General features: G+C 41.6%; 1 protein-coding gene and 1 long non-coding RNA gene across 3 annotated transcripts in view; both read right to left on the bottom strand.

Annotated features, from left to right (window-relative positions):
- Ncapd3 (non-SMC condensin II complex subunit D3) overlaps positions 1-18,193 on the bottom strand; it is a 63,475-nt gene that overhangs the window by 22,454 nt on the left and 22,828 nt on the right. The window contains exons 15-25 of one of the 2 annotated variants that reach the window (XM_031345382.1): positions 17,916-18,053; positions 15,987-16,204; positions 10,917-11,108; positions 10,454-10,551; positions 10,229-10,344; positions 5,787-5,894; positions 3,535-3,649; positions 3,335-3,442; positions 1,498-1,565; positions 1,327-1,383; positions 480-559 (exon numbers count right to left, since the gene is read on the bottom strand). In XM_031345382.1, coding sequence (XP_031201242.1) covers positions 480-559; positions 1,327-1,383; positions 1,498-1,565; positions 3,335-3,442; positions 3,535-3,649; positions 5,787-5,894; positions 10,229-10,344; positions 10,454-10,551; positions 10,917-11,108; positions 15,987-16,204; positions 17,916-18,053 — 1,298 coding nt within the window. Of the gene's footprint in view, positions 1-479; positions 560-1,326; positions 1,566-3,334; positions 3,443-3,534; positions 3,650-5,786; positions 5,895-10,228; positions 10,345-10,453; positions 10,552-10,916; positions 11,109-15,986; positions 16,205-17,915; positions 18,054-18,193 lie in introns of both variants that reach the window. The other variant, XM_031345381.1, reaches the window with a different exon arrangement.
- Positions 13,155-13,940, bottom strand: LOC116073467. Its single transcript, XR_004111817.1, has 2 exons — positions 13,640-13,940; positions 13,155-13,390 (listed from the first exon to the last, which is right to left on the bottom strand). It is a non-coding gene; the product is annotated as an uncharacterized LOC116073467 (long non-coding RNA).

Here is an 18,193-nt window from a genome sequence, read left to right as displayed (position 1 = left end):
CTTCCAATTCTCAAGAAACACAGCCTCTGCAATGTGTGTGCTGCACTTCTTCACCGTGCACCCACTCTTGGTTCCTAGACTCTCTTCCTTACCATTTCTGAACTGAAAAGAAAGTTGAATCTCTTTGTCAAAATTAACCTTTTTTGATCTAGCAATCACTAGGAGTCACTACTTAATGCCTTCCATAGTACACAGTTTAACTGACAAGGCACAGAGTGCTCATCACTAATTTATAGTGAGGGCACAGTGTTGGCGCACAGTATAGTTAATGCTAAGCTTATTTAGTTATCAGCCTGCTTGGTTTTGGTTTGTTTTTCTCCCCAAACATGCATATATTAAATCCATTCTTCCATTTAGTATTTTAAGATTTTCTTGTAATTATTAGAAGCTTACCAAATCCCAAACAACTGTAGACTACTCTGAAAGGAAAGACAGTTAAGTAAGTTGTTGTGCCGTCGGATATATGAACGCAAGATTACCTGGCAATGTCTGGGTGTGAGTCCACCAGAGTGCTGACAAATCGGAAGAACAGAGAGCCCTTCCACTTCACATATTCCTCCTATACAAGGAAACAACAGCACACTTCAGGATGGACTTCACTATGTAAACACTAGACATTTGTTGGCTTTCCTTTATGTAACATCCCACCTGTTGGCTACTGTTCCATCTAGGATTGGAGTTTGGTTAGATAGCATCTACTTCCTAACAGCCCTGAAAGCACACAGAGGAATATTTGGGCAAAAACTTATCAAATCTACATTATAAGGAAAATTACACAAAGAATACAGCTTTAATGGGTAGATAGATCCACTGGTGCCTTTGTAAGGTATGTAATATATGATGAGATGACCTTATGAATCTGTATGATGGATATAGAAGTTAGTGAATGCCTTCTTTTCAAATAATCAAACCCACAAGCTATCCATCCACAAGCTCTGAATGTACACAGATACCAAATGCTGTGTATAGCTCTGTAGCTCAAGATGTCTTGCAGACTGAAAACAGACTGCAAGCTCACTGGAAGACAGTACATTCCAAATATGATTTTCATTGTAAAAAGGCATTAGGACAGAAACACACGGATGTGGTCAAGAGCAGTGGGGCCTGGACTGCAGTGATCCCTCTGCAGATCTGTTGACATAGAATGGCACTGCTTCACAAGCCTGCTGTGCAAATATGCCAGTGAGCACCGAACATTAAACCAGAAAGGAGAATAATTGTCTTTGAATTCTACAACAAAGCAAGCACATTTCCCACTGTTAACTAATAGTTCCTCAAACCAGCAATGGTAAAGCAGAAAAGGAGAGTTCTGACTCCTACACATACCTGTAAGAGGTTGGTAAGCAAGATCAGTGTCTGCTTTCGGATGAATGGGTCTGAATCCTTCAGACAGATGGAAATATTGGGAATATAATTGTCCACCATGACAGTGTACCGGATACAGAGATCACACATCACAATGATGACATTGTTGCGGACAGCCACATCCTCACTTACTTCAAGTTCTCGTACAAGGGCGGGGATGCTTTTCTTTGCAAGGTCTTCATGCTGTAAGCAGAGTTTACCTATCACAGAAGGGAGGAGGATGTCTAGATTATACACTATGCATTTTACATAAAGTAAAATTATGCCTCAAATCACAAACAACAACAAACAACAAATATTTGGAAGTTCAAAATAGCATTAGAATAAACTCTATCACATACCTTTGCAACAATAAAATCATCTTCCACTTAAAGTCACTCTTTTTATAGCTACCTACTTATCCACAAAATGGTCAGTAAAACCTAACACATCTTACTTTTGATTATATACATGCTCTAAATACCCTTGCTGCATTAGAAATGCAAGCTAGATGTGCAGGAGTGAATGCTGTCTCACTTATTTCATTCCTTATTCAGCTAGAAGAAGGCTGGATTATATTCACTAGTGTTTTTGCTTTATGGCTTGGGGAAGGCTTCACTCTTACTCGGAATGTTTAAGTATTAAACTAAACCACAGCAACAAGAAAGGCCACCATTCAAAACTACACCTATTACCAAATGTACAATCACTTTAAAGATGGGATATTCAAATTATAGCCAGAGGTCAGTGTTTTCATGATGAACTATTTGAGCTGGTAGAGAAATGTGTTCATAGCAAATCTTTCAGTTCTGGAAAATATTAAATAAATATTCTCCTTCTATAAACTGAGCTTCAAACTTTCCATTCCTAAAACTCTGTGTAATGTCTAGGTTGCAGTTCTTTGTTTTGTGTGTGTGCAGACTTATGTGCATGCACAAGTATCAGTGGAGGCCAGAAGATAACCTCAAGTGCTCTTAAGCACCCTTGTAAGCTCTTAAGCACTATCCCTTGAGACAGGGCTTCTCACTGGCCTGCAGTTTACCAAGTAGGCTAGGCTGGTAGGCCAGTGAGCCTCAGAGATTTTGAGGATCCTATCTTAGCCTGGCTCACTTCCTGTCTACTGCTACCATGATTTCGCTCTGTCAGTCTGCATCTTTAGCACCGGGATTATAGGCATGCACCAGTACACCTGGCTTTCTTAATTATTTTTTTATTTTATGTGCATGGGCACTTTGCCTGCTTTTGTCATTTGTGTGGCTTGTACCTGCAGAGACCAGAAGAGGGCATGAGATCTCCTAGAATTGGAGTTACTAGCAGTTACTTGTGAGATGTCATGTAGGTGCTAGGACTTGAACCTGGGTCCTCTGGAAAAGTAGCTAGTGCTCTTAACTACTAAGCCATCTCTCCAACCTCTGAAATACACTTCTTGATAGACTCATTGAGCTATTCCGTGAATATTTAAAAAAACATGCAGAAACAATGCTACAAAAAAAAAAAACCTCCCTGTATATTATAATGGTTTGTTTATATGTATAGAATGTCCCACTTAGGCTTATGTGACTGAATATTTAGTTCCTAGCTGATGACTGTTTTGTGAGGTCAGGTTAGAGGCAGGAGACATGGGTCAGTGGTAGAGGGATTTTGAGGATCCTATCTCAGCCTGGCTCACTTCCTGTCTACTGCTACCATGCTTTCGCTCTGTAACCTGGACTGGAAAATGCTCTGAAGTATGTACTAAAATGAACCCTTCTTCCTTAAAAGTTATTTCATCAAAGCAACAAGAGAAATAATCACCACATGAGTGACAGTCTCAAGGGGCTCTCCTTGTGAACAGGCAGCTGGATCCTCAGAGGTGGGACCTCACACTAGAGTTAACTGTTAAAGTCATAAGAACTACAGCAGGCTTAGCCTCAGCAGAACATAGCACAGTACTCAGAACACACTTAAGCTTCACAGACTACAGCCACATTTTGCCACGTGGTACCCTTACCTAAAGTGATGATGGCATGTGCTCTAATCACAGAAGGCATGGCAGAGCTTCTGGCCTGGAAAGGAGGCTGACTGGCAAGGGCATCTGTGGTCCCTTGAGATGATGGTACTGCAGAGGAGGAAGAGGAAAGGACTTACTATTGAGACAGTTAACTGAGCCTTAGGACAGAATGGTACAGAGCATGACTTCAAGGACCTTACAGTGATCTGCATGAGCAGAAGAAGCCAGAATAGACTGGATTAGAAGGAAGACTCTCTTCTCTACTATGGCTGGACATAACTGGGCTATATCTCCTAGGGTAAAGATACATTTCACCTGCAAAGAGAATGGGTTTTGCAATAAATACAAGGCAAAAACAAAAACAAAAACACTAGTTAGAGTAACGTAAAAAAAGAACATTATTTTGTTTCACAAATTACAAAAGGAATACTACTTTACTAGTAATAAAAATTTGCTGCTTAATAAAGTCATTCCAAACTAGGATGACAAATATCATTTTGTTATCTAAATCCAGAAATTTCTGTGAATAACTGGGACTTCTACTGATAATCATGTTATGATGGAAAGTATCATCCCTTCATATTAATGTATACAATGAATGTTTCCTTCCTCCACACAGCTAACTCTTCATGGTTTCTAATGACATCAGTTTAATAAATAATACTGTTTTCCTTACCCTGAAGATGGATGAGCATTAAAAAGTCAAATGTCAGGCAAACGCTTATTTTAGAGCTTGGTGCAGGTGTGTACATGCATGCCGACAATCTTATCTACTAGGGAAGGGTACAGGCGGAGGATCATTTGGGCCTAGAGGTTAAAGGTCAGCCCAAGTAACATAGCAAGATCTCGACTCAAATAAAACAAAAATAACTCTTTAATCTTGCAGTAAGAAAGCACACGTCTTGATCATAAAATGGTGTTTTCTCTAGTTGTTGTGGTTCTGTTCTATTTTTTGTAAATACTGGTGTGGGTGGTGACTGATACCTGAAGAGCCGAGCCCTCTGCTGTCTACCGCACAGAGGCCTTCCCTTACAACTCGAACCCTGGACTACAATCACTAACAACTAATTATAAGAGCTGAGCTGGCAGAGCAGGAGCTTACCACAGACGGGAGCAGCTCTACTCACTTAAATAGAAGAGGAAACCAGCCAGGTTTGGTTGAATGATGATTCAATAAACACAGCTTATTTCCTCTATTGGACAATGTCTGATGCCAGACGTTGTAACTGACTCCTATGTTCAAAGGGATCTCTTACTGTATGGGTGTTCATTAAGATAACTGGCTTAGCCAAGCGCATCTGCGTCCTCACTGGTCAAATCTCACCTTTTATTTTGCACATTACAAAAGCTCAGCTCTATCCCCCAGTGTAAGACATATTACAACTATTTTAAAAGTCAAAAAGACAAACAGGAGCTGGAGGAATGGTGCAATGATTAAAAGCACTTGCTGCTCTCGCAGGACTGTTGTAGGATATTTGATCACACCATGAACCCCAAGATTGTGGTGTTTACTGGAAAAATCTGTTTCTACTAGTGGTGTGGCTCAGCCCCTAGCACACACCTTTAGTCCCTCTGGCTGGAATATAGACATGTCCTTTGTACACATCTTTAATCCTAAACACTGAAGGAGAAATTAGAAGGTAAAATTGTAGAAGCAAGCACCTGTGCTTGAAAGTGATGTCTAATTGAGTGTCAGAAAAAGAAACGAATCAGAGAAAGATTTGACAGAATAGGATAGAGAGGCTATGAGAGCTCAGAGAGAAAATAGGAGAGGGGACAGTTTTACCAGGACAGTTGTACAGAGACAGGCTGTAGAGAGAGAACAAGCTGGACACAGGCGAAGTCAGAAAGAGTCAGAGAATGAGAAGGAGCTAGGAGATTAGAACACTTTGCCTAAGTTAGTAATAAGGCCAAGCAAAGCAAAGAAGTCAAAGGCTGAGAAAGAAGCCATATTGAATCAGTCAGCTTGGAGATGACTTTTGAGACAGAACAGCTGAGTTGAACCAGCCAGCTAGAGCTCAAAAAGAACAAGAAAGGGTGAACTTATTTGGCAATAAGTCTCAGAGGCTGAGAACATTCTAGGTCAGATTGTATGGAGGCTAGAAACTTCTAGGACTAGGCCTAGGCCTGGGTTAGCAGACAGGCAGTAAGCCTCGGAGACGACAGTTACTCCAAGAGAATAAAAGATACTTTTATAGGGGACCAGAATCCACATCAGTTTACAAACACCCGTGACTCCAGCTCCAGAGCATCTATTGTCCTTATTCTGGTTTCTACAGGTATCTGCATGTAGATACTCTGCCCCAACATAAACAAACACATAATAGCAATGATAAAAAAAAAATCAAAAAATCTAAAACGTAAGGTATAAAAGCCCCATTCCTGTCAACAGTATCTAAAACTTATACAAAAACCCTCGCTATAAAAAGACTAGAGAAAAGCAGCTGCTTACCACCAGGTCTTCATCCATGTTCCCTGTCCCATCTTCCTTCAGAAGTATGTTAGAGAGGTGTTGCTCACAGGTGGACAGCACATCCGCACACACCTGCTTCAGTAGTTCCTGCAAGTCACAGGTCAGCTCTTGAAGGGTCTCATATGTCTGATGACTCACCAAATCTAGCTCTCAGAACCTCCAGGCTCTTTGAAGGCATGGAAGACCCCAGCTGCCACACCAAGGATTTCCACCTTTTTCCTAGCACTGTCCCATACCGCAGCAATACTTATAGCAACCTAGCCAACTTGAACTAGCTATGTTAAATGTTGTAAGAGCATTGTGCATATCAGCTTTCTCCTCATATTTGCTCTAGAAGAGCAAAGGCAAATAGGAAAACCTAGTTTTCTGGCTGATAAATCACCTTCAATAGCAGTATTCGACCAACACTAGAGGAAAATGACAATGGTAGCATATACAAGTAGAGAATTAGCTTTATGACTAACGCTTTATTTTTAAAAGATTATAAAGAACTGATATTGGGTTAGGTATAGCAATCCCAGCACTTAGTAGGTGGAGGTAGGAAGATTCTGAGTTCTAGCGTCATTTAGGCAAATTGAGATCTTCAGGCCAGTGTGGCTATCTAGCCAGACACTCACTGTCTTAGCCACACATTTCCATGAATGCCTGTTCCAAACAGGGCAGAGACAAGAGGATCATTTGAGCTTGCTGGCATCCAGTCTAGCTGAGGGTAAGTCCCAGGTTCAGGGGAGAGACCCTGCTCAAAAATGATTATGTATGTAGTGACAGAAGACGACACCCAACCATCCTCTTCTGACCCCTGTGCAAATGCACAGATCCACATAGACCAAGACATAGGTATAGACAGACAAATGGACACACACACACACACACACACACACACACACATACACACACACACACAGAGCAGTTGTTATTCTGGAATATATTAGGTACAAGTTTTCAGTGTCTCTTAATGATTACAGAAAGTTCTAGCGGGGTCTTTGACACAGTATATAATGACACTTGTGTGCCCAAGAACATTCTTAAAACGGAGATTTCTCATACTTCATTTTCTTTAGAATGCCATTTCAAAATACTTAGGTAGAGCTAAGTGCCTCCCCCACAGAAATGAACATGGGGACAAAGTGCTTTCAAAGACCACCTTAGGAGTCACCCAGTGCATGTGGCACTAAAGCAATGTAGGAAATCATCACCACAAGAAAAAATAATCTGGCTTAGCCTAGCATTTTCCAAAATTACTGTGTTTATCGCTCTGTTTAGTTTTTTTTTTTTTAAAAAAGATTTATTATTTATTGTATATGAGTACACTGTCGATGTCTTCAGACACACCAGAAGATTTGTGTGTCTGATCCCATTATAGATGGTTGTGAGCTATCATGTGGATGCTAGGAATTGAACTGGGGACCCCTGGAAGAGTAGTCAGTGTTCCTAACCTCTGAGCCATCTCTCCAGCCCCAGTTTTTTGTTTTTTTGAAGATAGGCTTTCTCTGTGCCAGACTGTCCTGGAACTTACTCTGTACACCAGGGTGGCCTCGAACTCAGAGTTATGAGTTCTGCCTGTTTCCCTGGTGCTGGGATTAACAGTGTGTACTACCACTGCTCTATATGTGTTTATTTCTCAAAAATAATTACACTTATGATTTTAATAGATTACCCAACCTAACCACCACTTGTTGGCCAAGAGAGCTCCTGAAATGGACAGGGCTTAGTCCTGAGGAAGAGACGAAGGGTGACTGTTTCAAAGCTTTAAAAAGAACCTGAGTGATCTGAAATAACTACTTAGAGCCACAGAGCCTGAGAATGCTGTCAAGGCTAAACAACTCAGGGACTCTCACTACACAATAGTGTCAGATTATTGGTGCGCTACATATTCAAATGCTAAATACTGGCTCCCAAGATCTGGTTGCCCCCTTACCCTTCAAGGAGATCCTCACTTAACAGTGACTGATGCTATGCAATCCTTGGTGCCCAACTTAAAGCTATTGGTCAATAGTAATTGGCTATAGGCAGTTACTGGGAAGAGTAGAGAAGGTGGAGTTCAGTTACTGGGCTAGGGGTTTAGGGATACAGGTATGGACCACGAGGAGGAAGGAGCAAGGAAAAGAAAGAAAGAAAGGAGAATGAAGGAGGAAGAAGACAGAACAAGAGCACGTGCCCGAGTGAAATGCCCCACCCCTCAGGACAGACTGCAGGAACAGAAGTAACCTGGGCCAGATTTAAACAGCAAGTTCCTGGGTAGCGTGACGGGGAGTAGATAGTCTAGCAATTAGGAAATCTGATTTAGGGGCAACACCCCAGTAATTGTGCAAGAGCTGATTAAGTAATCTATAAGACTCTACTTTGCTTATTGGGGGGCTGACTGGGTAGTATTAATAACTAATAGAGTTTCTTAAACTCCATTTACACTTCTGTAAGTCTTCTCCAGTTGGCTGAAATCTGTTCTCTTACAATATCCAAGCACTTGTATATATGGGACATCTCTATACATGAAATAAATTCAATTCTTTTATGTGAAAGCCTTCATATATATAAATTTAGATAGGTGGCCTGTCTCACATAACTTCTTCCATGCTAAACCCTCTACAAGGACCTCAGCTATATAATTTGCTTCATAATCCCCTCAACTAATTGTCTTCCACATAAAGTCTATCTGTTAACATTTCCAAAAAGCTGGCACAGAAGATGGCACCTTAGGTTCACATAGGACAAGGAGCAGGGCCACCGTCCCTCTTACTCTGGACACTTTCTTTCCCCATTAATATAGTCCAAGCTCTCATCAAGATTTTAAAGACAGCCGGGCAGTGGTGGCGCACACCTTTAATCCCTGCACTTGGGAGGCAGAGGCAGGCGGATTTCTGAGTTCGAGGCCAGCCTGGTCTACAGAGTGAGTTCCAGGACAGCCAAGGCTACAAAGAGAAACCCTCTCTCATAAAACCAAAAGAAAAAAAAAAAAAGAGTTTAATGATAGTCACAGAAGACCAACTCTTATCAAACTTACAGATGCCAAAAATGACCAAGTACTAAGTATATACTACTATTGAGCAGTATATTTATCATCTATCTAAATCATTTTTTGTTCTTAGTAAAATATAGATTGCTTGTTTACAAAGGTAAAAGAGAAGCGTGTTTATATGGACTTAAGTTCCCTATGATGCCAGAAAAATCTCCAGGTCTTATTCTACTAATGCCTAACAAGGGAGTTGTTGGCAGGAAAAAGAAAAAGTGGCTGTTTTCTTACCACGATCAAGTTTTCAAAAGTTTAGGTCTTTGTTTCTAAGTCTGGAGAGGTTTTGGGTTTTTCCCAGGTGCTGATAACAGTATAACTAAACAGCCCGATGAGCATGGGTATTCACAGGCAGGAAGGGACCAGAGACCTTCCTTCTAACCCAGCTTGGCCATCAGGAGTGTGTGCTACTGCCCATCCCAACTGCTACCAAGCAACACAGTGTCAACTATATTTTTGGTACTGGACCCCAATAAATCTAATGGCCTCCATGGCCACCATCACACACGACATTCACTCACAAAGACACACATACAAGCAAATATAAAAATAAAAATGAAAGAGGGTATCTCATGATAAAGGCAGAAAGCAGTGATAAAATAATTTTTTAGAAATTTTTTAGAAATATGGATATGGGGGCTGGAGTGATGGCTCAGTGGTTTGGGGCACTGACTACTTTTCCAGAGGACCTAGGTTCAATTCTTAGGAACTACACGGTGGTTTGTAACTGTCAATTGCTTCTGCTCTGGGGGATCCAACATGCCTATACAGATAGACACGTAGGTAAAACATCAATGCACATAAAATAAAAATAATTTAAAAAGTGATATGGTTGTCAAAATGGCTCAAGGGATAAAGGTACCTTGTACCTAGTCTGACAATTTAAGTTTAACCCCTGGGACCCACCTGGTAGAAGGACAGAACTGACTCCTATTCAGTTCTCCTCTGAGTTCAAGCATGTGCAATCAGTCATATTAAATACAGAAAACTTAAAATGCTGATAGGAGAAATTTCCCATATGTGTCAAAGTAACTGTCTCATGTAATGTATGTATTTGAATTTGTATGAAAATTACTAGGATTTTGCTCTTGGAATGTCTAGACTATGACTTATTAAAAGATAACTTTGCCGATTCATTACCAGAAAAATAAATACCAATCAGGAGGCACGCATTACTAAAAGACACTTTATACTTGGAGCCACAGTGAGGATGCTATCTAAGGGAGCCATGCCATCAGCAGTCAGCTCTTAGGGAATGTCAGCTGCTAAATACACAGTCATTGACCTTTAGTAAGAGCTGCTGGCCATGACATAGCCTTCCACACCCTCTACTCATAGAGAATACTTCTCAGATAGCAAGTGGAGTAGCACATTTGAGAAGAAGCTGGAAACACAAGAAGGTGTGTGGCCTTACCTGCTCTTCCAACAGTGTCTTTGCAGATGCTCTGCATAGCCTTTGCAACGTGTCAACAGACGAACTGATCAACTCCAGAGACCACTGAAATCCATTCAATTTGGCCTTGATCACACCTAAGAAAAGTAAAAAAACTTGAAATGTAACTGCTTAGAAAAATCATGCAGAGCTATAAGAACTGCTGCAGTAAAGGGTAAGGCCTTCAAGACAGTCTGTTAGACGCACCAGTGATCTTGTCCTGGGTGCCCTTGGGAAGATGCTTTGCAATATGTCCAATGATGCACAGCATATAGCCTAAGGTGTCTGAGTTGGGAGACTGTTCTCTAGAGAAAAGGAAGGAGAAAGTGCCATATTAACAAGCACGCTGTCAAAACAAATAAACAAACAAGCAAACAGCAAACTGCCAAAGCCCTAAATATAAAACTATAAAACCGCCTTAAATATAAAACTATAAAACCCATTTCCTCTGGATTGTTAGTATTACAAGTCAGCAGTTCACATGGCTTAACAGTGAGGTCTGAGAACATTAAGATGCTTCATGAACTCTGACAAAGGTAACCCGCTTAAATGAGATTCTTTTTCAAGCTTGTTCTTGAGCCAGAATCTAAAGAGACAGCTATGAAGTAGGCCAGAGCTTTGCTTCCAGCAAATGGGTATTGGCTAGTGGCTGCTCTGTAAGCATGCAAACCTGCTGAGTTTCTCCCACGACTCCATTATTTTGGTGTAGTCCAGCTTGGGTGATGAGCAAGTGATCTTAGAGAGCAGCATCCAGGCTGGTGCAGAATGTTCTGTGTCAGTGTGGGAGATCACACTGTTTATAAAAGTGGATGAGAATTTATCTTTCTTGGACCAGATATGAAAAGCCTTATTTAAATAGCGGCTGGAAAAAACAAGAAGGGAAAGAATTGTTAATTAGAAATATACAAAAGTGTTCCAACTAACCCTCACTGAAAGGGTATCAACTTCTGCACCTCCGGGATTTCTCTGGTACATAAAACAGCATGCAGCGAGTCTGGCTCTTTGGATATCTGATACCAAACAAGATGTCTTCTTAATCTCCCCTCAGAATAAACTGTCTTTATTACCCGCTCCCTTACAAAATACTCTTTACAATAAAGAAAAAAATTTCAAAACAACCCCTTTCAAAATTTCCACACATATAGATAATAATAGGTATGTCCATGTTGATAGGAAAAAAATAACAAAAGATAATGAATATCTCTTATTTAATGAGAGGCCAGAGAGAAGGGACATCATAGCATTTAAACATGGCAAAGCAAATGAGCTGAAACTTGGTATACCTTAGTAACACACAAATAAAATTGAAAATGCTTCCAATGTACAAGTATTCATGTTACAGTTCCCGTGTGTCATGTGTGTACATGCATGTTCTTGAGGTTGATGTTGAGTGTCTTCCCAACCACTCTCCACCTTATTTTGTGAGCCAGGGTCTTTTACTGAACCTGGAAGTCACGGTTCAACTACACAAACTGGGCAGCAGCTCGACTGTCTCTGCAGTGCTGCCCTTTACACAGCGGCACAGGTCCTAGGGATCCAAACACGGGTCTCCACGCTTGCTGGGCAAGCACACTACCCACTGATGCACTCACTACCCAGGGCCCTTCATTGCTGTTTTCAAATCATCTCTTATTTTCTTTCCATAGCATGGAATGAGATGCTAAGATTCACAAGCTAATGCCACATCATGTGCTTGAAAGAATACGACAGCATAGCTCTTGGGGCTGGAGAGCTGGCATGTGAAAGACCCAGTGCTCGGTCTCCTGAGAAAAAGCAGGATGAGAGGAAAGGATGGAGGGAGGGAAGGCGGAAGAGAAGAAATAACAACAAAATGCAATTATGTCCTCCCTTTGTGCTCTGGTAATAGACTTCCTACCAAAACTCACTTTGTTTTGTGAGTTAATTTCCACTGGAGTAAGAGCAACCTAAATAGAGTAAGGTGTCAAGTCTGACACCTTTCCAGCCCTTAGAGCAGGGCATTGAAAATGACCACTTAAAATGCTAGCTGACCTCTTCCTCTTCTCCTCCCCACCCCGACACTTGTTAAGCAGCTCTGAGGCCTCCTTCCTCCTGTTCGACCGGCTCATCTTATTCTGCTCCCATTACCTGTGACTTAAATCACTTCACACAGGCCTGTGTTCCCAACCTCCAGTTTGGGGCTCTTGGTCTCCAAGCACAGATCCATTTTCTCTATTTCCTAAAATGTGAATCCCAGTCTCCTCTCCCTATGTAGGTTCATCAGCCACTTCCTCCTTGTTACTCTGCTTTTAACAGATGCTTATTTGCATGCTGTATTACAATGCTGCAGTTTAATCTGGGTCCCAGGCTCCCTGTACTCATACCAGCCATCAGCATGCTGAGGTGCCAGTGCAGTGCACACAATCTTATGCACCCAGGGCTGTCCTTTTGCTCCTTATTTGCTTTCAAGTCAGTTGGGGAGCTGTAGAGACGGCACAATTGGGGGTAAACCATACAGTGGGAGGTAAACCGTATGGCTTTTGCAGAAGATCAGAGTTTGGATTCCGGAACCCAGGCTGACTGGTTCACAGCTAACTGATTCTTCAGCCTGAGGGGATCTGAAGTCTTCTGGCCTTGATAGGCACCTTCACTTGAGTGGATGTACCCTCAGAAGATATGCAGATACATATACAATTAAAAAAAAACTTAAATACAAAGTCATTTTAAAGGTCAGCTATCCTTTAAAGCACTTGCTCTCTATTGATAAATAATCTTAACATAAATCGTGTATATCACTGTTTACAGGGTTCTTTATTCCACGAACCGTACTCTTCTTGTGCTTTTGTGGGGTATGTATGTACGCATGTGTCAGTGTGGTTATGCAGGCCGTGGGTGGTACAGACTCTAGAGTCGCACATTCTAACAAACTGAAACCTGTTTTACTTCTAACTCCTTTGACTGTTAGAGAAGTTTAATATCAGATTAATTATGTTTATTGCTCATCTCCACTTGGACTTGAGACCTGCTCCTCAAGTCCCCTAGTGTCTATGAGGAGAGCTCCACAGAGTGAGAAGCGTTAGAGAAGAAGGCTGGTGATCATCCTTTGTGGTGGCTCCAGTTCTCCAGCCTGTCCTTCCTGTGGTTGTGGTGTCATCGTCCTCTGGCATCTGAGTTGCTCTTACACATCTGGGAATGTGTAGTTGATAAAGAACAGAATTTACCACTCGCAATCCTAAAAGCTAGGAAAACTATGGTTAAGGTCCAGGCTTAGCATCTGCCGAGGCCATTCCCTGCTCCATCTTCTGGAGGAAGCAGCAGGGGAGCTCACAGCACAAACTCAGAGATGAAACAAGACAGCCCACTCCGGGAAGCTCTCTCTTTTTACAAACACTAAATTCAGGAGAATACAGCCCTGGCTGCCTAATACCATCTTACCCCCGGTGATATTCTCCAGGTGATATTTTCCAGTTTATACAAAAAGAGCTTTACAAGGGAAACATGCAGCCATAGCAGCAGCTGCAGACCATTCTGGCGCATACTCACCATGTCATTATGATGTAACTGCTTACTTTCAGTGTGGAAAAGAATGTTTTCTTGTTAGAAGTGTGTGATGGGCTGACCTGTGCCCTCCTAAAATCTTTATGTTAAAAGACCCAACACTTGTGCTTGAGAGATGGCTTAGTGTTTAGAGCACTGACTGCTCTTTCAGAGGTCCTGAGTTCAAATCCCAGCAACCATATGGTGGCCCACAACCAACTGTAATGGGATCTGATGCCCTTTTCTGGTGTGTCTGAAGACAGCTACAGTATACTTATATATAATAAATAAAACTTAAAAAAAAAAAATGACCCAACACTTGTAATCTCAGAATGTGACTGAATTTGGAGACAGTGCCTATAAAAGAACCAACAGAGTCAAAAGGAGGCCACTAGGGAGCAACTTAAGAAAATGTGACAGGTGTCCTTACTAGTGGGGACTGCACTCCTACAGATTCCAGGAACACACAGGTAAAGAGAAAAGACTCTGGGGTACAGTGAGACAAGGCTGTCTGCAGCCCAAGAAAAGGCCTAAGAGAAAGCATAGACCCTTAACCTGGGATTGCCAGCCTCCAGAACCATGAGAAGTAAATTTCTATTTTGGAAGACATGTAGACTGTGATATGTTGTCATCTTAAACCAAACAAACATGAGGGACTATACTCATTACAGTTTCACACTTAACATTTCTGAAAAATTCTAGAGGACTGTGCCCCTTTTATAAGAGCACTTGTCTTACTTAGGGTGTCTACTGCTGCAGTGAAACACATGACTAAAGTGAGTTGGGGAGGAAAGGGTTTATTTGGCTTACACTTCCACACTGCAGTCATTGCAGGAGGCCAGGACAGAAACTCAAACAGGGCAGGAACCTGGAGGCAGGAGCCGCTGCAGAGGCCACGGAGGGGTGCTGCTCACTGGGTTGCTCCTTATGGCTTGCTCTGTCTGTTTTCTTATAGAAGCCAGGACTACCAGCCCAGTCATGGCACCACCCCCAATGGGCTGGGCCCTCCCCCAAGCACTTAAAAATGCCCTACAGCTGGAACTTATGGAGGCATTCTCTCAACTCAGGGTCCCTCCTTTTGGATGTGTCAAGTTGACAATATAGTGTTCTTCTCTCTCCCTCTGGTGACACACACTTGAGAGAAGGCTGTGACACCTATTCAGTGTGTCTAAGCTAGGTGGCTGGCTGTGCAGGCTGAAGGCTGTATCAGAGCAACAGCAGCCTCCTTTTTGATGGTTATTTTTACTCATTTTCAAATCAGATAGCTGTGTGTTTGAAAACGTTAAGAAATGGGACTGAAATGAAGCTATAAATAGTCTGTAAACACAAACATTTGTACTTGAAGAGTGGGCTTTAAAGGGTCCTCATGTCCTATCAAGCATTAGAGAATGTATATTATAGGATACTTAGAAGGTCATGTGTCATATAGAAATACATTATAGTAGGAAAGCATGGAATAGTTAAGAAGTTAAAAAATAACTAAACATCTAAGAAAGGAAAAGCCTTTTGAGAGGAAGCTGATTGTTTAAAACTGGGGACCTAAGACTAGGTGATAGTTACACATCAACCTCACAGCCTAGCATCACCTACAAGGCAGGATTCTAGGCTTCCATGTGAGGGACTCCCTTACGGTCAGCATCGGAGAATGTCTGTGAGATTATCCAGACTGCACTAAATGATATGGGAAGACAGGAACACTTCGTGGGCGGGATCCTGAACTGTATTCAATGGAGACAGGGCTCTGCATTGGCATTTGTTGCTCTCTGCTTTTTTACTGTGGCTCCCTCACATAATATGCAACAGTAAGCCAAGATAAACCGTTTCCTCCTTAAGGCTCTTGTCAGGGAATTTTATTACAGCAACAGAGAGAGAAACTAAGATAATAACAAGAGTGAGAAAGTAGATTCTGCTGTGGAATAAATCCCTCCCTTAAAGGAGTGTTAGCAAAAGCGTAGGTGGTATTGAGAAAATACTGACTAGATGAACACACTTTTAGTGGTAAAGTGTTAATACCAAAGTGCTGAAAATATCAAGTAATCCACACACACACACACACACACACACACACACACACACACACACACACACACACACACACACACGCACGCACACACACACACGCACGCACGCACACACACACAGAGGCAAAATACTCATAGACATAAAATAAAAAAACAACTCTTTAAAACATAACAAAACAGTACATGGCCTTCTATAAGAAATTTGAGGGATACAGTCAATGTACCTCAGATCCTGGCTTTGTATGGTGAGAGCAAGTAGAGCCCAAGCAAGCACCTGGCTTCTGTCTGTGCTGTGAAATTTCCTGTGATGCTTAATGTTCTGCAACAGGAGCTGGTCCAGGCACTCCAAGGCCTTCTCCTGCACCGTGCTCTCACAGTCCATCACCACTGGGATGACGCCTGTCAACCAGGCTTTCTGGATTGGGATACATGTAGGTTGGGCCTAAGGTTGAAAACATTATAGCACAAGATCTGACATTAATACTACAAGCCAATGAAGTTTCAGTTGGCATTTCAAAAGTCATGCTAAATAAAATCACACCTATCGGGGTAAGAAGCCCTTGGCACAATATTTGGCACTGTGCCTAAGCAAACAAAATAATTCACTTAGCTGCAAAGAAAACATAAAGAAAACAAAAACAAAAGGAAACCAAAACAACATTCAAAGATACCGAAAAACAAACTGTAACCTCCAGCTTATGATGAATCAATGTATATTAAACTTATAAATTAAAGCCATTATTTTATTATTAGTGATCAATATTACTTTGGTTATTCAAAACCAGTAACAAATGATATTTACTTCAAAAAGCCAAAATATGCATTGCTAGGGCTGGAGAGATGGCTCAGCAGTTAACTGCACTTGCTGGTCTTCTAGATGACTAAGTTGGACTCCCAGTACCCATGTCAGGCAGCTCACAACTCAGTTCCCTCCAGACCCAGAGGTTCTGATGTCTCTGGCCTCCTTGGGCACTGCATGAACATGTGCATGCTTGCATGCATGTATCCCCCCTCCTCCCCCCACACACTTAAATAATAAAAATAAATCTTAAAAATTATGCATTCTTTAATGCCTTCTCTGATAAAAAGTCATCCTTTAAAAAATTTTAACAGCCAATTAATTAGGAGAAGTAAATTACATATCATAGTAATGAACAAACTCTTCTGGTAATATTTATATATCTTAAGTGACAAGAGATGGTGTGATAGTTAAGATGAACAATGTCCCTTAGCTCAAGCATTTGAATACTCTGTCCCCGGTTGTTGGCAGTGTTTGGAAAGGTTACAGTGTGGAGGGTACAGCCTTGTTGAAGCCTTGTCCCATTCTAGTGTGTTCTCTGCTGGGCTAAGATGGGAGCTCTTGGCTTCCAGATCATCCTAACACCTGCTGACTGCTGCCATGCCTCCCTGGCACAGTGGACTCTTACCCTCTGGGGCCATGAGCAAAAATAAACACTATCTCCTTTAAGTTCCTTTTGGTTCTGATGTTTTGTCGCAGCAACAAAAAGTAATTAACAGAGACAGCTCAGTGGTTAGAGCACTTGCTGCTCTTCTAGAGTGGTCAGTACTTATATTAGCTGGTCCATGATCAACCTCGGGATATGACATCTCTGACCCATGTAGGCACCTGCACATGCATTCACATACTCAGACAGACACGCACACACACACATAAACAAAAATTAAAATCAATTCAAAATTTTTTAGTCTCTTCTTTTGGGACTTAAGATAAAAATCAAGATGTAGCACAGCATTCTTTACCAGAAGTTCCTAGCTGAATTTAGAAAGACAGCTATCTGCCATTTCTTTTTATTCCCCTGTTGATGGTATTAAGTCCTATAGTGGGCTCAGGTGAATTTCTAAATGATTTACTTAATATTTAGCAACAGGTAATTCTTGTATACAATTACTCCTGCCTCATTTTGGTGTTGGGGACTAAACTCAAGCACTTTGAACATACAAAGTGTATGGTCTAGCCTGAAGCCTACCTACAAGTCCAGAATTTTTTTTTTTTTTTGAGATAGGGCATACATACTATAGAGCAAGATGGCTTCAGCCTTATGAATGTTACAAGTCTTAACCATTAAAGCCAACTCAGAACTGTTTTTAACGCAAAGCACTGAGTATTCTATTCACAGTGTGACGCTCCTCACCATAACAAGTTCTGTAAGAGACTGTAGGGCTTGCTTCCGCACAGATATGGCAGGGTCTCGACAATGGTCTTGCAGGATCAGCAGGTCCTCCTCCTCCATGCCCAAGATGTTGCAGTGTTTCAAAATGTTCACTAATACCTGAAAGGTACAAAATGGAGTAGTGTGCACAGGGCATAAGGACAGAGAGAGTAAACACAGACCAAGAAACACTTCTAGTTCGTGTTGCTAACATTTTGGGGCTGGGGATTAACCCTACTTCCCGGCAGTATTCATCTTTT

This window comes from Mastomys coucha, unplaced genomic scaffold (genome assembly GCF_008632895.1).
Source record: "Mastomys coucha isolate ucsf_1 unplaced genomic scaffold, UCSF_Mcou_1 pScaffold23, whole genome shotgun sequence".
NCBI lineage: Eukaryota > Metazoa > Chordata > Mammalia > Rodentia > Muridae > Mastomys > Mastomys coucha.
This window is presented reverse-complemented; position numbering and strand designations above follow the sequence as displayed.